The sequence below is a fragment of the Copidosoma floridanum genome, unplaced genomic scaffold (genome assembly GCF_036245765.1).
Source record: "Copidosoma floridanum isolate Cflo_tuat_1 unplaced genomic scaffold, Cflo_Japanese_pri ptg000029l, whole genome shotgun sequence".
Classification (NCBI taxonomy): domain Eukaryota; kingdom Metazoa; phylum Arthropoda; class Insecta; order Hymenoptera; family Encyrtidae; genus Copidosoma; species Copidosoma floridanum.
Genome location: NW_028321906.1, coordinates 595,680 through 619,691, shown reverse-complemented (window position 1 = coordinate 619,691; position 24,012 = coordinate 595,680). Strand labels below are relative to the sequence as shown.

The following is a 24,012-nucleotide window of genomic DNA, read 5'->3' as shown; positions in this document are numbered from 1 at the left end:
GGAACTTCGTTTCAAAAGCAAGTGTTACCTTAGAATATACAGAATATGAAAAAAAATCAATTTTTTTTACATCTTATATAGTTTTTATTTATGATGTTTGTGTAGTCGAATAAGTTTTTTTTTTGTACTTTACAGTTTCCTTTAAATTGAAATTTTGATGGTCTAGGAAGCAAAAAGCATTGAAACAAAAAAATATTGTTGACCAACACATTACAAAGTTGACATGATTTCATCAACATCCTCACACAGAAAATGTAGATCTTGGAAAACACAAATATTTTATAATTTTATGTATTTTTTAAGAATTTTTTTCATGTTCTGATAATTAAAAGAAATATTTGAACTTATGAAAAAATCAGTTGTTTTGCTACAGCTTATATTTTAGATGATTCATGCCTGGTCAAGAAAAATTATAGATTTCGTTATTTCACGTTTTTATAATATACATGCAAACTAAAAATCTGATCTTTATGTTCTAAACAACGTTAATTAAAAAAGAATTTAAAAAACTTACGTAACAGTGCTAATCTTGATGAATTAAAATAATTTAAAAAATTTTTTAGGGAAAATCATAACGCTTAATTTTTGACCCTAACTTTACTTGATCTATTGAATTAAAAGTATTAATTAATTTTACTTCTGGAAATTATTATAAGCACGAACGTCATGTAAGGTTTTATATTTTGAAACTTGTAGAATAATACATTATCAGAATTCAGTTCAACAATCTAAAGCTTATTATGTGGAGCACAATTTATTTTTAATTTCGTTTTATTTTCTTCCAAAAACTTTTTGAAAAAAATTCATCTAGTTGTGTGTTTTATTATTTTTTATCTATTTCAATTATTATTTTTTGTCATAACACTCGAAAAGTTCCTATTAAATGTTACTAATAAAATTATGTACACTGACTGAAAATTGTTACATGTAAATTAATTAATGACGTTTATGTATTTTAAAAGTAGCATTCACTTAAATCAAATAAGTAACCGAATCAATCGACAAGTAAACAAAATAACTATTAAGTACGACAAAAAGCTGTTTTTAAATCGATTGAGGTTGCGCGCGCGTAGGGATACATACATAAGTGCAAGAATCTTGGAAATTTATATGCTGCCAGTTGGTAGCCATGTCACCATGTACACAGACGCCTATGAAAAAAAGAGAGAATGAAAACAGCTAATATGCTCTCGTGTAATATGAGGCTATTTCCTTAACTGTGGGGATTGACATGTTTATTAACATTCTATTCTTAGGTACAGTTTATACTGTTTGCGGTGTTAAATGAAAGTGAATGTTGTTTTTACAATTAGTGACAGATGGCCTCGAATTTGTTTGGTGCGAATACTACAAATAACATGTGCTTGAATAATATAGTAGGTGTGATCATCAGAGTGGTAGACAACGAGATATTACCAGATAACTCAGTAGGAGAAAATCCTACCTATCTGCTCGTGAGTGGTCAACCGAGTTTTCCGATTATACAAAACTTGTATATGCCTGTTTCTGCTGATGTAAAATTAGACGCGGGACAACCAATAGGGCACAGGGCCGTCGTAAACAGCGAGAGCAAAGCAGTGAAAACGGAGGTGGCGCCAATTGAATCGAGCCACGAGGTGCCCCACGAGGTGCCGCGTTGTTGCACCACTGATGCACAGTGCGCTCCACAAGTCTCGGAAAAGTCGAAAAAAAATGATGTTGAACGTCGAGAACAGCCGGTTAAAAAGAGAGCCCTAACGTCTTGCGAAAGAACAAGGGCATACAGAGCTCGGAAGAAACTCCAGAAGCTTTTATTGCTACAGAACAGCTTAAAAAGCCAAGACACAGAAAATAAGGTAGATAATTATGGAACTAAGGAAAAAGAAAAATTACTTGTTCCAATACCGATGCCAAAAACACCCAAAGAAAGATCAAAGGCTTATAGGGAACGAAAACGTCTTGCTCGAATGCAATCGGAATTGTACGAATCGGAAAGTTCGAGCAGAGAAACGTGGTGTTATTCTAACAATTCATTGAGTAACGATACAATTGCTTCAAAGTTTAAAGAGCAAATCGTTGAAACAAAAACACCAGCACTTACGGAAGAAATACAAGCACAGGAAACTGAGAAAAAACCTCAACTATCACAATTTTTACTACGTAACATTAAAATAGAGAGTGACGAGTCACAGAACGATTTTACAGCCAGTGTGTCTCCAAGTTCATCAACTCCTAGTGAACAAGTTGTTAAAGTAGAGACATTAACTTTTGAAGAAGTAACGTTAAATGAAGTCGAAGAAAAGAATAAACAGTTTGATATCTTGTCAGATGCTGTAAAAATTGAAGATGAGGGGATTTGCCAGAAGTATAAATTTGAGTCAAGCAGTGATACATCAGATCAGCTGTCTTGTGAAAGGCCGTTTGTCAAAAAAAAACGAAAAACAGTAACAACAGCAATTAAAACATACAAACTTCGAAAAAAACGGGTGAAGCCTCAGCCAAACAACGTGTTTATTGAAAAGGTTTTGAAAGAGAAAAAAACATCCACAGATAGAGTCAATAGGTGGAGAAAAAGGCAAAAATTAGCCAAGCTGGCGTTGTCCGATCCATTATGGTGAGTATATTTTTTACTAGTTTTATGTATTTGATCACGTTTCACAAATTCATTCCTTATTTATTTTATTACGTAGTCGAGAAAAATGAGACTTTTAGCAATGTTGGCAAAGTTAAAAAATGGTATTTTTACACCTTTATAGTCAAAAAGGTAATATTTTACAGGTTGAAAAAATAGGTTTTTTTTTTGTGTATCTTTTGAAACTTAAAAAACTTGCACATTTAGTGCCAAAAAAAAGTTAAAAATCTAAAAAAGAAAAAAAAAAAAATTTCAACATATTTACTCATTTTGACAAAAGCATCGTTATAGTTTACAAGTTGATAACAACATTTGAAAATATATATAAAAACAAAAAACATTCAGTCACCTTTGTCCTTATACTTTGCATGAAAGGTAAATGTGTGATCGAAGAAATGTACATTTTATTGATGTGCAACTTTTTTGTACTATAATTCAAATTCAAATACCAATGCTGATGATCTAGAAAAAAAGGAAGCATTTGAAAAGCAATTCAAAAAAAAAAGGTTTAAGGCCAATCAAAGAATAAAGTTGTCATTATAACACAAAGTTTTGCATACAAACAAATGTTGTAGATCTTTCGTGTATTTTGTTATGATTATAGTAAGTATGATCCAAAATTTAATGAAAATATTAAAACATGAAAGAAGCCGTTACTGTGCTACAGCTTCTGTTTCAGATCTTCAGATGTATGTGTGGTCTAGGAAAGTTATAGATCTTGTTCGTTTTTTTTGAAATATTAATTTACACCTAAAATGTCATAATTATCGTCTAAATAATAATTATTTACAAAATAGTAAAAAACTAATGTAGTAGTGCTAATATTAATAAATTAAATTAATTTAAAAAGGTTATATTAACGTAATTATACTTTTTACTCTGATAAAAGTCATGCCTCCGGTGGAGACATTTTTTTTGCATGAATATAGTCACTTTTGATTCTTTAACGTGGAGACTCATGAAGAAACTCTTTTTTTTCATATTCTATGATTACTTATGTCTTAAAAAGGAATAGTAAATTTCTGACGATGTTTTTTTTGTGTATTACAAAAATATTCAAGGATAAAATAATTCAATTTTACAAAGGACTTAAAACGTGCTAGTGAAGTTAAAAATAAATTAATAGATGTAGAAAAAACTTGCTACGTGTCATATTTTCGCACGAGTGCGATACAGACAGATGACGTACCTACTCTACAGTGCGCATGCATTGCAATAGCGTGAGGAATACAACTACTTTAAACTCTTTAGTACTTAAAGAATACTCAGGGACTTTTTAGTTTCCTTCAGTTTTTGTCAATTGCTAATGAGTTGTATGTTTAATTTAAAAAAAATTATAATTCAATTTTTAAATATTTTATCGATTAAAAGATATTAAAATTTTAAAATTCAAAAATAGTTTTCAAACACATTATGCTTTTATTTTCCATAAACGTTAACGCAAAATTATTTACCAAAATTTAAAAAAAAAGAATAGAAAACCAATTCAAGGAAAAAGCATAGAATTATGTTGCACCATATCATGTTTTTATAGACTGTTTTTTTTAATTATATTATTTATAATTGAAAAAAATGCTCAATCATTTTAGAGCTCTAAATTTGCTAACCTATTAAAATTTAATGTGGTGAATATTTTTACGTATTCATTACGAAAAATATTTGTTTAACTATGTTTAACTCTAACTTAAATTTTTTTTGTGAAGGTGTGAGAAAATAATATTCTCTATCTTATTTTCTGTAAGCAATAAATTTTCTCACTTTGTTGATAAAAAAAAAGCATAGTGTAAGAGATGTCGTTCTGTCAAACGACTTAAAGCATTACAGCTTGTGAAGTTACAAATGTATGGGCATTTCATGGATCAACGGTAATCCTGAATTTTTTAAATTATTAACAAGTATGTGAGAAAAATCGGAAAAATCTACTGACACAGCGTGACACAACTTATTTTTAGAAAATTTCTTTTTAAACCTTGTGTTTTAAATACTGTGATATAAACTTTTATGCATACGTTGTTGAAGAATAAATGCACACTGTAATTTGAAAGAATTTTATATTTAAAAAAATTTACAATAATTTCAATACAATACAATGCAATACAAACTGTAGTTTACTTAAGCTTTAAGTTTTTAATGAAAACTTTTTTTTTAACCATGTAACTTAACAGTGTTTAACGAAAAACGTAAGAAATTGGGAACATCCCTGAAGTTTTCAGGTCGGATCCAATATGTATCTAGAAGAGATGAACGTAACTAGAAGAGATTAAGTATTTTACTGGATTCTATTATCTGAAATTATATATTCATATTTTTTAGACATCAGTAAATAGTGTAACATCTTAAAAAATTGGATTATCGGCAATTTGTAACAGACTTTTGTTGATTATAGTTAAAAAGTTTATAACTTTTAAGGTTATCACGTTTACTAAATAAACAATCAAAAGATCGGCCGACTGAGAATACAGATTTTTTGTATATTTTACAGTAGTGGTCTTGGAAATTTCTATCACATTAACTCCTATTCAGTTAACATATATTATTAACATTTTTAAGAATAAATTAAGCCCAAACTCTAAGAATTTAAGGTAAAACACAACAAATCAAATATCAGATCAAAGCATATAAGTGCACATTAAAAAATTTGAAGTGTTTATAAAATCCTTCTTCTACAAGGTAACAGTAACCCTTTGTAATAGTTTTGGTTTCTTTTTACTTTTTTTTTTTATTTATTTATTTTTTTATATACATAATTTAAAACAAAACTTTATTAAATTTGACCCTCGTATGAAATATTAAGTTATTTTCAAAGATCATTCATGATCGGAAAATCTTTATAAATACTATTCTAATTTTTTAACAAAACTTGCATACCAGAAAATAATTCACGTAACAAAAATATAATCATTGTTTATGTTTCCCGTGTGAAACATGACAAGAAATTTGTGTTCCTGCTTCTGAAAGAGAAATCCTCACCTTAAATCATACGTATTATTAAAATAGGTTTAGTATAACCCATGGGGAGGGGGGGGATTAAGCATTTGATATTATGTTCTATTACGTCCCCTATCTGAAACAGCATTGAACGATGATTTTTTTTTGTTTTCAATAATAAGATTAAATCTACTTTTCATAGCTCGAGGCAATTCATATTAGAAAAATTACAACTACTTTTTTTTTTCTTCGCAAAAATATCTAAAATACTCATTTATTATAAGTTGTTTTACATGTGGGGACAAAAACTTTCAAGAGTTCTAAAGGAATACCTTTGCCTTGATACATAATGCGTTTTGAAAATCAAGTAGAAAAAATGACTAAGTCCTTATCGATTATTTATTTATCTTTGTCTCGTAGCTTCAACGGTCTCCTATGTAAATGGTAACTACAACCAATATTGCTTAACTTCTATGATCGGCTAAGAAACATTTATGCTTACGTGTAAGTTTATTTATCTTATAACTTAAAATATATTTATCGGAATATATGTCACAAAAAGCTGATTCTACTAATTCTTTAATTATTAATCACATTATCTTTGGAACAATTCATATGTTACACTCATTTTTTACCCGATTTTTTTCTGCTATAATTATTAATCTCACTTAAATCAATCTTTATTAATTGATCCTAAAATAAAAAAGAAACACGAAAAATCAGAAGACAACTTAGTACTGTGATTTTTTTTATTTCACCATGAATTTTTAATTAATCTTGCTAAGTTTAGGCTAACTTATTCTTTAAAATATCGGAAACGTATGTTGACTCATGTATTTTTTTTCTTTTTTTTTTTTTTTTAATCACTCGTTGTTAAACACATAATTTATAAAGCTATAAAATAAAATTGACGTTATCAATGAAGTAGAAAATTTAAATTATCTCTGAACTGTCTTCAACATAGGAAAACTACGTGCAATACGACAAAGCACTGTCTATCTGAGTAGAAAATATTGTGGGAGTTAAGTAAATGTTTGAGCCAAACACTGTCGCTAGTTAATCGAAGCAAAGAAGTGTGCAATACAATGTGCGACATTACTTACTAACATTAATTTCTCTTACACCATGTTTGCACGGAAGTCTCCTTAGTTTTCAGATTTAGGGAGAATACAGACTTGACATTCAATAGATAAAACCTCGCTTTATCTAGTGGTGCCTTTTTTTACATTCCAAACTGATTAAAATTTTGAGATATTAGGAAGTAAAGTTAGCTCAGCTATTGTGCATGCTGACAGTAAATTAAAAACCGATCAATCGCAAATTTATATCAAAGGGTCAGGTATCCTTAACGAGATTACATACAGGTCTTATGGATTGAAATTTCATCTTTCCAATAGCATTCTAAAGAAAATGAGTAGTCAAAATCCCAATTGAGATAATTGCAGAAAAACTTAGGATACTGTGTTTACTTCCGATAGTACGGGGGAAATTTGGGAGCCACATTGTACTCGTAGCTTGGCAGAAGCGCGTACAGTTTTAATGCAAAAGGATATGAAAATTTAAGTAATTAGCGGTGTATTTTTAATTTCTATTCAAAAATAAATTCTTCTATTTTTTAAACTATTTTTGCGATATAACATGCGTGAAAAAATGAAATAATTTACATAAAAATATTCAAATTTTATTAAATAGTTTGGACGTTATTAGTTTATCAAAACAATTAAAACAGAGTCTCACTTTGTTATTATAATACTGGTATTGCAAAAATAGTTACCAGTTTGTAATTTTTAAACTTATTTCATTTTTATTTCATTTTTAAGCCAAAGTAGATATACTACATTTCAATTTTCCCAGTGTAGTACACGCTGGCATCTTCTTAAGCAAGATTCTTTACAAAAATAAGATTTCTCTTTCTAAAACTTCTTAAGTAAAAGAAGCTGCCATAATAATTAAGATAAAAATAATAATGATAATGATAATGTTTATAATAATAATAAGAAAAATAGTAATCAACGTCATTTGTCGTACTTGAATGAATACTAATTATTATTATTATTATTATTATTATTATTATTACTTTCATTTATTTTAGATAACGTTGACTTTATATTCTTTAAATAATTACTGTTATAAATATAATTATTTTATGAACAAATAAATTATTTAAATAAAGGAAATACAAAAAAATGAAAAAAAAAAAAAAAACAACAAACCAGGGGGGATGAATGGGTCATGGGACCCACGGTAAGAACGAAGTTCTTTAAACATGACATGAGTGTAAGGCACAATTTCTCAGGTAACAAGGGGGTCGCCAGACCCGTAGAAAGAACGAAGCTCTATAAACGTTAGTACTGCATTCATGTAGTTCACTAAACAAAAACTTGAAAAACGAATAAAAAAATAAAATAAAAAAAATAGTTCAGTACTCACGATGGTTGAACTTCGTGAGTACTGTATTTATGCACGACGTTCTCACGAAGTTCAACCATCGTGAGTACTGAACTATTTTTTGTATTTTTTTTTTTGTATTCGTTTTTCAAGTTCTTGTTTAGTGACCTACATGAATGCAGTACTAACGTTTATAGAGCTTCGTTCTTTCTACGGGTCTGGCGACCCCCTTGTTACCTGAGAAATTGTGCCTTACACTCATGTCATGTTTAAAGAACTTCGTTCTTACCGTGGGTCCCATGACCCATTCATCCCCCCTGGTTTGTTTTTTTTTTTTTTTTTTCATTCTTTTGTATTTCCTCTATTTAAATAATTTATTTGTTTATAAAATAATTATATTTATAACAGTAATTAGTAACATTACTGTAATGCCAAAAAAAACCTCAGGTTTAATAAAAATCGGTCGGTATTTTATGCATCAAATGCATAAAATACAAATATTTAATGCGTAATAACGCGCCTTATGATGTTTAATCTACATAACCATATTTATGCTAATTAAATTTTTTTTTTTTTTTTTTTTTTTTTAGAATTGTAAAAGAAAAAAATTCAAAGTGAAATAGAAGTTATTGTGGGAAAATAAAATTGTAATTCGTTTGAAAATTAATTGCTTGGGAGTGTAAAAGGGGAATGGTGGGTAAAGGTGTGCAGAAGAGTAACACGGCACGGTTGGCAGATATACATATATAGTGGGGAGAGGGGAAGTGTATGGAGAACAGTAGGTGAGGGGAACGGGATAAGGGGGGAAACTTGAAAGGAAGAGACTTTGGGTGAAACCACTTTCGTTTCCAAAAAAAAAAAATCTGTCGGTTTTAAAATTCCAGCCCCCCGAGTAACGCGACATAAAGAACTTCGTTCTAAAAAGACTTCCACTTTATAAAGTACATACACAAATAACGATCCAATTTTTGATTGGATTTATTATGATTAATTTGAATTAATTTAAAAATTAATGGATTTAAAGATTTTTTTTCTAAAAAAATTGTTTGATTGAAACTTTAAGACAAAAAGTTTTTTTTTCGATACTTTAAAAAAACATGTTCAAAACATTAAATAGAAAAGAAATTTTTTTGTTTCATGTCAACAAAACAATAGTTTCTTTTTCCTGGAGCATTATACCATTAAACCTACCACAACAGTCGAAATAGCAAATAAATGATTCTGTATGAAAAAGTTACTGATTAAAACAGTATGAAAACAGGAAAAATTGTGTACACGAACTGTCACTGAAAAAAAGTGATTATCATCAATATGTAAAATAAACTGACGGATTAACATGAGTTATTATTTATTAAATTGTTTACCACATAAATAAATAAGATTCTGAAATTTGTAGTTTATTATTTCTTTGTTTCAGTGATAACAATGATAACGAAAGGAGAAAGAATGCTGAACATCAAAGAAGTTTCCGGAAGCACTTAAAAAGAAAAGAATCAAAAAAAACAGCTAAAACGAATGCGATGCGGTGTAAAGACTATCGGAGTAAATTAAAAGCGAAGAAAAAGGAGGCTCAGGTTGAAACTTCATCAAGGTAAAGTTACATTAGTAATAAAAATTTGAACTTACTTATTCTATTGCTTAGCAAACAAAACGTTATTTATTAAATGATTTGGTAAAATATTTTTGTTTGATGCATAATACCTTATCAACTAAAAATTCGGAAACTACTATTAAAAAAAAAAAAAAAATTGTTTGTGCACTGAGTTTTAGGAAAACCCCAGCTATTGCCTGTATAAGTGGATTTGCAATAAAATTACTAATGAAAATTATTGGCCCTATGCGTTTTTCCATGCACAATAAAATGAGTTTTGCTGTCTTATGGAAAAAAAATTGATATCGGTAAAAATACAAGTTTTGCTCAAACCGAGTAACAAACACCATTTTTTATAGTGCAAAAATGCCGAAATTATTATCAAAGAAGAAGTCTGTCGATGTGTATACATATTTATGTCCATAACAATCCTGTCACATGACTTGGTCGATTTTACATGATTTAGAGCTCGAAGTTTTGATTTTTTGTGTAATAAACAATATCAAAAATCTTTTTTATTCAGTAGGATCATGAAAACTGTCTTATATTATTTCAACATAGTTTTTTTTTTGCTTTTTCTGGTATTTACTAAAAACTGAAAGTGTATTGTTTTTAAAGAAAAGCATTTTAAGTGAACATTGTTTCAATACTAATTTTTCATGAGGATTTGACATTAAAGATAAACCATAATTTCATGGCTTAAACAAGCAAAAATGACGAAAAAGGTACAAACTGAAATAATACAATAATATATTAATACATACAATAACATAATAATACATTTCCTGCGCTTCTAATTAGGGATAAATTAGTTATTTTGATGTCATTTTAATGCTTAACAATATTCACCTAATGCAGTTACAAAAATTTTAAAGGTAGACAATTGAAAAATTTTTTAATTTAAATTTCAGTTGTTGACACAAGTTGCAAAACGATATAAATCGCAAGCAAGCAACTTTGCAAACATAAGTATAGGTTCAAATAATGCCTTTAATTTGATATTTTATCATAAACGAACAAAAATTATTTTGAAACAAAATCCTTCTAGTGATTTTATTCACTGTTTACTTAGAGATAAAGGACGTTGAAGTTACTTAATTTATTAACGACGTGATATTATGATACTTAATAAATTAATTTTAAATGTAAATCATATGCAAATTGTTTTACTTCAGTGTGACGTTGAACGTTGACAAGCTCTATCTTTAATAGTTATTGTTCATGTAAAAGTTGAAGAAGTATTTTTTTCAAACAAGTAACTTATTTTGTTACGGTCAGTATACGAATTTTAACAAACATAACTAAGCAAATGAGCAAATGTGTAAACTAATTTTTCATATTAGATATTATTGGAAACATATACTAGTGCAAGACTTGTCTTATTTTGTACTTCTTTGCTAGCTAATGCTGTACACAGCATGGATGAGTTGTGTACGGACCGCACAGTTGTTAGTTTTCTTAACAAAAAAGTACCAAAATAACTAGTTGTATTACACCACTTTGGTTAATCTTCCAGCAGTCATCCGACAGGTGATTCAGCCATTTTGGCAGACCAACAGTTGTATGATATCTTTTTTCAACTCTATATAAAAAGCGAAAAAATGCATTTTGGGATATACAACTTTTTAAGTCGTAACACCGTTGCAACTGCTGCCCTGACTGACTACACTGACTGACTAAATTTTTGTATTTCATGATTTGATTTAATTTAATTCTCAAAGAATATTGAATTTATCGTTGAGGCACATAATACTTCGTTCCAACATTGTTCTTTACTTGGAATTAATCGCTTGGCTGCACAGATCCTGGATGTATTGAATTTTCTTTCTCTGCCATTCATCTTATTTTCGTATATTAAAACTGAAATCTAGCACGTAGAAATGAGAATTGGGACGAAGTTATTAAATTTTATTAAAGATAGCACAAACTGTTTCATACTTTGATAAATTTCTTTAAGAATATTGCTACCAAAGACTTACAAGGATAAGTAAGAAATAAAATATTATACCCTTGTATTCTTCAACAACTTAATTTAAAAGAATATTATATTAAATAATTATGAATTCGGGAAGTATCTTATACTTCAAATGACACCATTGCATTTGGTGCAATTGTAATTTAACAGGTGCTACAATTGAATAAAAAATGTTCCACATGTATGTGTTTGAGGTTCGGAAAGACGAACTTTAAGGCTCAAAACAAAAAATGTCACTGGTGTCATTAATAATGTCAGCCAACAGTGGATATAATTAACCGTTGTTTTATAACAAATGTACTCGCTTCGATTTGGTTAAGCTCACAAACTCATACGCAAAGCTTACGTTACCTGTTACTCTGATACAGACTCGGCTGATTAAAAGAAAAAAATGTACTTGTTTGCAGGCTTTAAAAAAAAGTTAATTGTTGTTTGGTCTCCTGATACTTACATGGTGCGTTATTAAAATGAAATCTACTCTTGTATGATCTTGCCCTCATGACAAAAAAATTGAAATAAATTTAAATAAATCATCTAGCCTATCATTATATCAGATTGTCTGAGCAAAGTAAATGAGATTTGACGTAAATAAATATCTATTTACGGATCAGCACTATTTTCTTTTGAATAAGCTTCGTCTGCTTCATTTAAAAACTGAACGGGAATGAAAGAAACCTAAAATAGCTCTCGTAGCGACACCAGCTCCATTACTATCGATTAACAACCAATAATTAGATTTGGTGCTAAAATACACTGTGTATCACTAGACTATCGTCAAAATCAATCGAGCTGAAACCTCGCGAGCATAATCCTCTTAGCTCGAGCTTGCAAGCTCGCTCCTCCAAGGTAGAGCTTAAAGTGAATACTTTTGAACCATCAGCTTTTTAGTACTTAAGAAGGCTGATTAACCTCTGCAATATTTAAAAAGACACGCTGCCGACACTTACAGCCTTTTTTCTTAAGCCATAAAGGCGACTTGCTAGCCCCAACTTCGTACATAAATCACAGCTAATCTGAGAATGGACGAATAATTAAGTAAACTCAGTATTGTATAATCCATCCCAATTACTTGTGGCTTGTGATTGTGGGCTGGATTGGTTTAATTGCTTCACGAATATCATGACCTTGAAAAATATGTTGCTTGTATTCTTTGTGCTGTGTGTATTCTTTTTTAGATTTTGTGCTGTTTTACGGATTTTTTGGAAGATATACGTTCGTTGCCCTGTTACTGACTATGAATCGATAAATTTTACCATGTTCAATGACATTTTCATATAATTGAATGTAATTTTTGTTATAAAACTTATTGATCTATTTATGCTTGAAAAAAGAAGCTTATCTTACACTATACATAGTCAAGCGAATAAGAAAAGTGTTAACAAAAAAAAAAAATTCAGTGAATGTGCATATAAAACAATACGTTACCTTTAGTCCGACGATCTACAGAAATGCCCTGGTTGTCCTCACGTCTCCACTTGAGCTTGGGTTCTGGGTGTCCCTCAGCTTTGCAAGTTAGGGTGACGTTCTGGTGTTCACGAACGGCTATATTACTTGGTGATGACTCCTTGTCCAATATATTGGGTGGTACTGCAACACATATCACGTTTCACAGTATATTTGCATATTCTGAACAATATTTTCTTAACATTAGTCTTTTTAATTGATTGCTTACTAGATCGCCCGAGAAAGGTTATACACTTTAGATGTATTTTTTGTCACTTTTCTCAAAATTTTGTTTAACGCCAAGCGTTCAACTTTCCCTTTGTTTATTTAGTTCTTTTGAGTTTGTATTTCTTTGAGATAACTTTTTTTACGAATAATTTAAATATATGCTCGAAACGTTGTTTATAATATTATCATACGCCACTGCAACATTTTCAATCATTTTCATCATTTTTTCCATACTACAAAATACCTCAAGTTCCTTACGAAATTTCTGAGTGAAAACTACTGCTAACTCTTAGGCACAAAGCCTTCTGCAGCTCTGTTTTCCTGTTTATTTTGTTTGAATGTAACATTTTGAAAACAGTTCTTTAATTTGGTTTGAAAAAAAGCTTAATTTTTTAACATACACTCTTATAGTTTTCCGCTGTTGTTCAGAATGTGTTATAAAAAATAATATACATCTAACAACTTCTAGAATAATCGATGAATATTTACAATTACAACAAAATGCTAATGGAATAAAATGTTGGGAAATAAAAAAAATAAGAATAAAATATGTGTGCATAAAGATAAAACTTTAAAAACTCATACATCCATCGTTTGATCAGAAGCTGATTTTTAAAGGTGCGTATAGGTGATACTGGTATGATCGATTATTTTTTTATTTAACGTACCCAGAGCAACGTCATATGAAGATTTATTTTCACTACACTTGAACATTTTTTTTTTATTTCAGCATCAATATCCTTTATAATTATATAACATCTATTGAGCTCAATTATTGTTTTAGTGTGAATTAATCATGATTAATCAGTAAAATAACTTTCAACAAAATTCTACCATTTCTTAAGTTTAAGAACATTATTTAATATTAATTTTAAATTTTACAATCAAATCACCAGAAATGCTTGGCATGATTTTTAAGTTTTAATTCTGAATCGTAAAAATCACATTTTTTCACTCGTCAACAGAGGAAGTTCCCATATCTTTGAAATTGTAGAGAGAGTAAACTTGATTTGCTATTAGCAAAATTAATAACAAAAATAAGGTACTTCCGTTGAGCAGTCATGCCTAAGAACATCTTATAATTTTTAGTAAATACTTTAGAATGTATAGAAGTTACAGCAAAAAAAGTGACGTTTTGATGAACTGTAAAATTAAATTACCAAATATTTACACTGAAATGTAACACAATTTTATCAAATGCTTTAGATTTGTATAAAACTAAAGATATGTACCACCACATATTATGTACATAAATATATCATCGTCTTTACGTATTTGACTAGCTGTACTGCGGTGCAGCTGCTACGTGCAGCATTTTTTGCTGTAGTACCTACTGCTAAGTCAGTATCGTGCAAGCGACATGCGGCAGTTTAAGCACTTTTGTCACTGATTCCTAAGATCTTTTTTTTTTCAATAGAAGCTTTTTATTTTTAGCCAAGCATTATTTCTCGAACAGTTCTCTGTAGTCCCAAGTAACATAAATAATATTATAAATATATAGTTTAAGTTATCAGTTGAAAAAAATTAATAAATAAAACTTTTTGTTACCAACAGCAAAACTACTAATACGCCAATGAGGATAATTTAACGTTAAAAGTAAGCTCAATTTATGTTCTATGAAATGAAATTATTTTTAAAATCAAATTTAAATGTTTTCACCACATGTGGTGAACAATAACTGCAGTTGATAACCATTTAAAAAAAATCAAAGTTGTTTTAGTCAGTAACCTTTAAAATGTAAATAGCTGCATTTATATTCTCGAGTCCTGATGAGCAAAAAAAATTCTCGCTCTAAACACTAAAAAATTACCCAATGAATTCTTAAGATGACACTGAATTCAAAAATACGTACAGATAGGCATTGTACAAAAATTAGTAATAAAAAAATACTATTTTTCTTATGAATGACACATATTTTTACCAAACTTTTTGGTACATTTGATTAAGATACTTTTTTTTTAATCACTAAATTCAAATAAATGTTGTTTTGACAAGTATTTTTTACGGAGAAATTTTACACAATACTTAAGGCATATTAAGGCATGGCTCGAGGCATAGTAAGATAGATCTAAATATTTTGTTTCTCACTTTAGCAAGTATTTCTTTTGTATGAAACAGTGATTTTTCCGTTTCCACAGAGTAAATAAAATTTTTTTTTAAACGAAGGTTTAATCTGGTATACACATATGATTCCTAATATAAAAAAGATGTGCAGCAGTAATCAGTATTATTATCATTTACATGTGTACAAATATACCAGGTTATGTGCAGCTCTTGTCTTCTTACTGCCATCTTTTCTTGTCTTTAAAAAGAGAGTTCGCTTTTTCTTTTCTCTAGTTTTTCTCTCTCTTTAATTTTCGTTGAGTATTTGCACGCATTCATCAGTCAAACCGCTTTTTTAGGACAAAACAATCTGAAAGCCATGCACTTAGTATTTCTTTATTCCTGATTAACAAGAACGCAATGCTGTCACTAACTCAATTGTAAGTAAATCACGAGCAAGACTCCAGTGGCTTTTTATAATGAGTTATAAATGTTCAGCATGTTTGGTTGTAGCGCGAGCGTCTTATTTTATTGTTTTAACTTATTAATTCATTGTGCATTTGTATTAATGTATGAGTGTTCTTCTATAAATCAATTGACTTGTTTTGTTCACAAAAAAAAGAGTTTCATACGCATTTTAAATAATCAAATATACAATGGAATTGATCTTTGACCCAGAAATTTTTTTTTGTCCAAGTCAGAATGTTTGTCAGGCCGCATCTAAACTTAAACTATTTATAAATAAAAGCGATAGAAGACTGTGTAGGGGTTAAATTTTTTTTCACAATTTTTATTTTAAATTTATGTCAGTTTCAAGTCAAAAAACGTATTTTTTGATTTTCATCCCTGCAAATTTTGTGCAAATTATAAATATACGTAATTGAATAGCGAAAATTCCAGATTAAAAAAACCTTCTATCTTGTGGGATGAACGTGTTCATTTTTTTTGATGCTTGGAAAGGGAAAGATTTTAAAACTTTTCAATGGGGCCAATGTAAAAGTATTTCATGTATATTATATAATCTATATTATATATCATTTAATATTTAACGAATTTAGAGCAGAAAGTGTCAGACTTTGGTACTATGACCCGTTTCATTTTTTAACTCGAAGAAACGGATTCTGTGATAAACAACAGTTACTGATCATAAACTTAAATTGTTTGGTAAACCAATTGTAGTTCTGAGATATCTTATATTCAATCAAACGTCCAGTAATTGTTCTTATCATTTGAATCGAAACCGAACTCAATAAAAAGCTGATCTTTGGATAGAAAATTCTTGATTTTAAGTAATCACAGTACAAGGTCCAATGTGCTATTAAATTAACGGTATTGTAAAACTCATTTTACTGACTAACTGCTGTAAGAAAATACAAATTATTGTATCAGACTAACCTACGACTTCGAGGAAGCCAATTTGACTAATCATCGGTTTTGTGTTGACCTGGCACATGTAGAAACCTCGATCCTGGCGCTCGACAGCTTTAATGTGCAGCTGCCATGTTTTGTGATTGTCATTTGTTACGGAAAACCTCGGAATCTTCGCCACCACGTGCTTGTGCACCGACACAAGCATTTGTCTGCCAACGTGAATCCATACGACCTGTAAGAAATAATGATTCGGTATAAATAACATTTAGTTTTTATTTGGATTGAGCTGTAGTAGTGCAACTTACATTTTTATTAAAAATTTAATTATACCAAATAGGCTGTACCTCCAGCGTCTCTGACCCCCTAAACTTTAGTTAAAAATATTTATAGGGTAGACAGGAGAATGATGGACACCTTTTCTTTAAGAGTTAATTACAGCTTTAATTTTAAAGTACGATTAACCGAAAAAATAGACTTTTAAAGAAAATTGAATGTAGTTATCACAACTCAAGCAAATTTTATAAAAATAATAAAACTTTTTGTTTAAGAACGGCAGAAACCAAACCTCTAAAAACTGCTAGTACTGCCCCATAGTGAGGTACTTCTAGCAGGGGGTGGCATACCACTAGCCTGATAAATCATGATGATTTGTTAGGGTAACTCGTAAAATGAATTATGAAAAAGAAGTTTTTTTTTTTTTTATTGAGTACACATAAAATTAAAATAAAAAAATGACGAGAGTATGTATACATGTATACATATTACAAATGTTTTAAATTACATTGAAGTTGTAACTTTGGAATTATAGTTTTGATTTTTGAGTGACATTTGGTTCTCATTCCAGTTCCCTCAAAAAGTTTTTTTTTGTAGTGACGCACTATTTGTAAAATTTACTTAAACAATAAACATCTTAAAAACTAAATCGCCTTTTACATCACTGTGTATCACAATGTTTACATGTCTGGATAAGGTTAGGAAATCTGTTTATAGTCGGAGCTCACCGATAATATAAAGAACTCCCGTGCTAGTAGCGCCCCACCCTAAGGTGCCAGTCATTCCCCATATGGAACACGTTATTATTTTTCAAATAATTTTTTTTCCATGCCTCCTAGAGCAAATTTAAAAAAAGCATGTTGAAGCTCAAGGTTTAATCTACAAAAAAGATATCATAAGATAGTTTAAAACAGGTTCGTTTGTATCGAGTGTGTGCGATTAAAAGTGCGAGAGCAGGCACTCTATGAGATAAAATTTTACATGTTTTTCATTAAACTTACGTTGCATTGTTTAGTGTTTTACTTGAAGAGGGAAAAAGTAATCGCATTAGGAATTGTTATTTACAAGGTTTGAATTGAAAATATTTTATCATTCAGAAGAAAGCTAGAGTTACCTAGTAAGCTTGTCATTCCCCGGTCTCCCCTAAATAAATACCGTCAAAATAATAGGCTTATACATAGATAGAGGCACTCTTTAAATTAGTCTCAGTCTACATATTGTCCTTTTATGATGACAAAAAATTTTTCATTGGCCTTTTTTTTATTTTTTTTTTTTTTTTTTTTTTTTTTTTTTTTTTTTTTTTTTTTTTTTTTTTTTTTTTTTTTTTTTTTTTTTTTTTATTAGAAAAGACGACATTAAAATTTTCGTCGAACCTGGAAATTTTAAGTAAATTTTTTTTATTTTTCTAAATCTTACTCTTAAAAGTTTTTGTCAGGTGACAATCAATCTATATTTTATAAAAAAAAATGCAAAGTGCAACGTAAAGTACGATCTTTTTGTTAACACGATTTAATCATGTGTATTATATCCAACGGGTAAAGTTCGAAGTATCATGAAACAACCATTAAATTATTAGATGTAGATTTTAACATCTATTAGCAACTAAACAAATCCTTGCATAGACTATAGAGAAGCTGGTTTTTAGAGTACGGATTACCGATGACTATTGTATGAGCTCATGAGCTGCGAAATCCAATGTACGAGGCATTTTTGATAGTAGCTACTTTACTGCTAATAAGTCTAATTGTTATGTATTTTGTCTTTTGACTAACCAAAACGCATCTTGCAGGTTAGTATTGATAACAAAAAAAAAACTTTTTTATGTACTCTGGTTTTTCTTTAAACTCTTAAAACGTCCCACCAAATTGAGCTTTAAGATTTTGTTCAAACTTGCCGTGAGCATTTTGAACTCTGAAAAGTCAAACAACAATGCCAGTTTTTTAGTCACCTCAAAGGAGAGCAAAAAAGATATTTTTCATGAAAGCCATCCCATAAAAGTAAATCACGTCTAATAAGATGCAAGGAAAAAGTTTCTTAATGCAACAGTAGCCCATCTGTTTGTATTGAATGAAAAAGAGAGCCGAAGGGTAGAACTAACAAATAATAACTTGATGGAAAGACGCAAAGAAGGAGAATCATGAGGAATCTTTTTACAGACGTATGTGCTCTCCAGCGATTTCTCTCACCTCGTCAAAATAGCTCAGGCATTGTTCGAAGAAAAAAAATAAAGTCTATTGTAACGCGAAGAGAGATCTGCATGGAAGAGGAGGCTCAGCGCATCGGAAAAATTGCTAGGAGACACATGAAAGAAGATAACGACTGAGACTAAGAAAAGAAAGAGAGGAGGGGGTTGGCTTGATGTTGCCTCGACGATCGTTTGAAATTTAGAAGGTTGTCTTATTTCCAAGCGCGAGGAGCATCGGTGCAGCCGCCGTCGAGATTGCTTTTCCGAAGATCGAAAAAAAGAAGAGAGTACATATAAGTGAGAAGCTTGCGATGCTGCAACAGTGAGCACGCAGTTTGCCAGTTAAAGAAAACAATTTTCCGGCGCTCGCGTTTTTCGCCCCTTCCTCATTTCTCTCCCTCAGCTCCGCACTTGTGCCGCATTATTGCGTGCGATTTTGCACTGTGACGCTGTTACGGAGACGACACTGCGTGTAAGTACAAGCTCCGAAAGCGAAATTTTCTCAAGGTGGCGATGGTGAAACGCGCCAGCGTTAAATCTCCGTCTGTTACGTGCGCCACGCGTCCTCCACGAGCTTTACTACTTATTTTTTTACCCGCCAGTTCACGGCGCTTTCGTTATTGATTCAAATCGTATATAAATACCACCGACAGCGACGTCAGTCGGAAAAATTTCACAAGAGTAGGGTATTGCAACCGAGAAAACTACGACGACCATCTTGCGACCATGTGAAAACTGTATTTTTTTTTATTTCTATGTTTTTCGTAATTATAGAATTTTGTAGGAAATACAAATATTTGTGACAGTGAAGTTTTGTATTTTACTGAGACAAAGAGAATTATAAAAGTTACTACGATGAAATGTTAAATTAACGTTTTTCTTGCTATTTCCACTGTAAATAAACATTAATTTTTATTGTAAGTGCAGCGATGTTTATTGTTTGATCTGTAGAAATTCCAGTCTTCTCCATCACTCTCACACGCAAATTTTCTTTGATTCCAAGAATTGGGTTGCTCAGTGCATTAAATAAGACAGATGTTATTAATGTAAAATTTAAAAAAAAATATTGAAATTTTACAGAACCCAAGTTGAGCATTCTAAAGCTTCTTTGCCTAAAGTAAAGTACTATAAGCTTAGAGTTGCCATACCGTCAGTAGTGTTTGGTAGTCGGATGCTCACAAGTTAATGTTGTGAGATTTTTAACTTGCGAATAATGCACCTTGAATATTTTTCCAGAACATACGAACTGCTGGAACTATTTCTTTTTAAGCGTTATTCTTAAATTTTAGTGATTTTTCAGAAATTTTCCCTACAAGTATCTACTAAAGATTTACTTTTAGAATAAACTGCTATAATTTATGAATTAATTATGTATACAGTCAGGACCATCTCCTCTTGCGATCTTAGAATAAGATCTTTCGTTGTAATTCTCTCTCCTCAACGACCACACTTCTGTACACTTTTCTCTGACCTCTACCTTAAATTTTTAATAAAAGTAAGTTGATGAAATCAAATGTTTCCGTGGAACTTACTATTTCTGTCCTAAATATTAACTAGGGTCAAGAGTTATGAAGATACGCTCGATGTAGTTTATACATCCTCGTTCTCTGCTTAAACTTGGAGATACTTGACCTGCGACCAAACATAACAGAGCAATATTATCCGGTTCAGTTTCTTTTTTTTTTAGTTAGCATCATAAATTCAAACAATTGACTCCGAATCAAAGGAAACAATTTGTTAATAACTATGTATGATACTTTTTAATAATATCTACTTCAAGAGCGGCGTTGGCTCACTCCACTTCCTTGTTGTACACTTTTGACTTCCACAAGACTCCCTGCGACCTGCTCCCTCAACTGCCCTTACCATCCGTTTTTGATCCGAAGATGATTGTACCGTAAAATGTGAACATTTTTAGTCTGTTCGACAAAATAAATAATGTGGTAGAAAAATTTCTTTGAAAATAAGAGACTTAAACGTTTACGCGACCTTAAGCCGCTGGAACTAAGTAACTGCGAGGGAAAATTCAAATACTATGCCACGTCACACTTGCAAACCTTATAATGTATGTGCTATTTTTTATACAGTCGCCTTAGCTCTTAACAAACTTGTGGACTTTGTTCCTGTTATTTTGAGACTATTACCGTGGGAAGTGACCTTTCATAAGGAGTTTTTGCTCACTATACAAATTTTGCGTGCACAAAAAAAAATTGTATTTATCTTAATTTTTTTTTGTACTTTTTATGTACAGTAAGGTGAGATAGTTCCTCTTTGAAAATTACTGTTGATTTTTTTTTTTTGTGTAAATGGATAACATAAGTTTTTTCTGGATCAGTGTTTTTTTCTTTTTTTAAACCTTAAATTTGGAAGTTTTCGCTCATATTTTACAGAGACACAAGTTTTTTCCCATAGTTTGATTGCATCAGTATACGGTTATATTTTTCAGAGTATACAAGTAATTTTCAATTTATATCTGAAATTCAAAATTTAACAGCTGTACAATTACAATTAGTTATCTTTATTGATATTAATACTCATTCTGATGAAAAATCATATCGATTCTTAGACTCATTTATAACACCGTTAGTTCTTTTTTCCTTGCAGCCAACGATATAACATCAGGTCTTGCTGAATTTACTATTTTTTGAATCAGTATATTTCTACGAATATAACATTTTGTTTGCTTTGTATAGATATAATTAATTCAATTTCGATACATATAATTCTTTATTTTAATAACATGCAGTGCAGTAAGAAAAAAAATTAACGACATGATGTTTTCCTTAACTGATTGCAGGTTTGATACTTCATCGATGTGTTTATTCTGTAGTAATCTAATACCTATTGAGACGCCAGAAAATTCAATAACATACGTAAAGTCCGATCAAATGAAGATAGATATTTTGAGAGAACTTGATGTTCAACCTAAAAACAAATTCACCGATGATTTACGTAACCGTTTACTCAACGTTGAGGGCTTACATGAAAAAAAAGCGAGGTACCACAATGACTGTTTTGCTAGGTTTTATACACCCTATGCAGCTGTTTTCATAACAGAAGATCACGATGCCAGTGAAGTTCAAAAAGAGACTGAAAGTAGTATCAATATCAAACAAGAACCTGTTCTCAGTGAGTGCGAAGATCAGCTCAACTTTAATGTTATTATTAAAGAAGAAATTGACCTGGATGATAATATGGATGGAGTGTTCTAAAATCTTGGTTAACGGTACCTTATGGATAATTACATTTAATTATACATTTGTTTTTAGTAAGCTGTTGATTAATTTTTTAATTTTTTTAATTTAACTATTGCTATCGTCCGAGAATACAGATGTGTTGATAAAAATTTTTAATTATGTATTGGATCAAAACATTTTTTGTTTGTGTAAGCCTGTTAACAAAACAGATCTCAATTCAACAGCAAAAATGTAAATGTACACATTTTTTTTTTTTTTTTTTTAAAAGAGGTACGTTTTTCACGTAAGACTTCAGCTCTACCATAAGTAAGCTTGTTTTTTTGCTATTTTCATACGTCTTGAGATAATGAACTAGTGCACAATATATTACTTTTTTCATAAGTCTTTGTCTCACCTTCAAACCTTCATCCACCTTTTCCTACTTTCAGCGTTTGTTTTAATCTTTTGACACTTACTCCACCCTAAATAGAAAAAATAGAGTTCACACAAGGTGCGCATCCAACCAGGGCAAGCATCAGGCCTCTTATAGCGATATGCACCACCAGGTAGGTACGACAACTACTATTTTTGTCCTAAGGAGCAAAGTGATTCACCAGGCGCAATGTTGCACTCTTCATCATCGGTAAGAAAAACGATATACGTGACTTAGGCACTCAATTTTTACTTTTTGCCCTAGGGACGTGATGTAGACCTAGATTTTGAAAAAACGTAGCTGAAAAAACGGGATCATCCCGTTGCGAATAATAGTAACGATTATTTATAGATAAATTTATGTCTTTTTTCTTATTCCTCGACTAAAGTAAGAGCTTATGAATGGCATTAGCTTACAGCTTGATCATGAGATTCGTCATTCTAGTTTTTTCGGATAAGAGTATTTTCAATCAGTTTTTTCTTCCTGGTACACCTACACTTATACGGTGTAAAAATCCATTTGGTTCTGTTACATAGTGCACTTAATTTATAGTTGGTATTTTCACAACCCTCTTTTAATCTGAAAAGCATTTATTATTTGGCAAATGTAAGGTTTATGTATGAAAAAATTAACGTATCATCATAACCGATTATACCGAGGATTATACATCGGATACCGAAAATACGATACTTTCAAAATGTATGTCCTCAAGTAGCATCTGTTAAACGCTTCTTATTGATCTTATTTTCATGTGCTCATAAGGTCTAAATCATGTTTTTTGCTGTAATAACTACTTGCGAGTTTTTCAATAATTGTACACTGGATGTATTCTTACTGTCAATGAGATTGAAGTAATGTAAGCTTTGTTAATCATCAGTGCACAAAATTTTTAAGTTTAAAATTAATAAATCTCAAAATTTGACAGGAGAAAAAATTGTGCCAATTCTAAGACTTAGATTATCACTGAAGTATTTTTATTTGCCGTAAACATGGTTATAATATGTAGATGTAAAAATGTCACGCAGATGGATAAGTTAAGTTTTCAAATGAGAAAAAAACGGCTTTGTTAATGTAAATACAGGAATACTCAAAAGTACTTATGAATGTCTCTGAATAAGTCGTTTAGTTGAAGAAAAAAAAAGCTCGAAAAAAAGATACAAACCGTATGACTTTATAACAAGATTATTCGAATATTTCTCTCTAATTGCACTAATTTAAATGAAAAAAATTTTAATGAAATAAACTTTGAAAACCGTGGATTAGTTTGTATTGCATTTATACTACACAAGGGTAACAAGAGAATATTATGTTCAGACTCTCACTTCAATACGCCTTGTAGTTGAAATAAAAATTGTATTTACAACAGT

The 24,012-nt window shown here is 30.4% G+C and overlaps 2 protein-coding genes across 2 annotated transcripts in view; one reads left to right on the top strand and one right to left on the bottom strand.

The window, feature by feature from the left end:
* Positions 1 to 24,012, bottom strand: part of LOC106637211 (lachesin) — a 472,386-nt gene that overhangs the window by 107,547 nt on the left and 340,827 nt on the right. The window contains exons 3-4 of the mRNA XM_089596117.1: positions 16,603 to 16,810; positions 12,919 to 13,080 (exon numbers count right to left, since the gene is read on the bottom strand). Of these exons, the coding sequence (XP_089452243.1) occupies positions 12,919 to 13,080; positions 16,603 to 16,810 (370 nt within the window). The remainder of the gene's footprint in view (positions 1 to 12,918; positions 13,081 to 16,602; positions 16,811 to 24,012) is intronic.
* LOC149373657 (uncharacterized) lies at positions 1,144 to 22,366 on the top strand. The gene is made up of 3 exons (XM_089596116.1): positions 1,144 to 2,593; positions 9,345 to 9,518; positions 21,834 to 22,366. Exons 1-3 carry the CDS (start codon positions 1,320 to 1,322, stop codon positions 22,246 to 22,248), a joined length of 1,863 nt encoding a protein of 620 aa, XP_089452242.1. The 5' UTR covers positions 1,144 to 1,319; the 3' UTR covers positions 22,249 to 22,366.

Bases quoted from the DNA above. Each gene is read 5' to 3' on its own strand.
- LOC149373657 (XM_089596116.1), top strand. From the start codon at position 1,320: ATGGCCTCGAATTTGTTTGGTGCGAATACTACAAATAACATGTGCTTG. The intron at 2,594-9,344 runs GTGAGTATATTT...TCTTTGTTTCAG, and splicing joins GCGTTGTCCGATCCATTATG to TGATAACAATGATAACGAAA. The intron at 9,519-21,833 runs GTAAAGTTACAT...AACTGATTGCAG, and splicing joins CAGGTTGAAACTTCATCAAG to GTTTGATACTTCATCGATGT.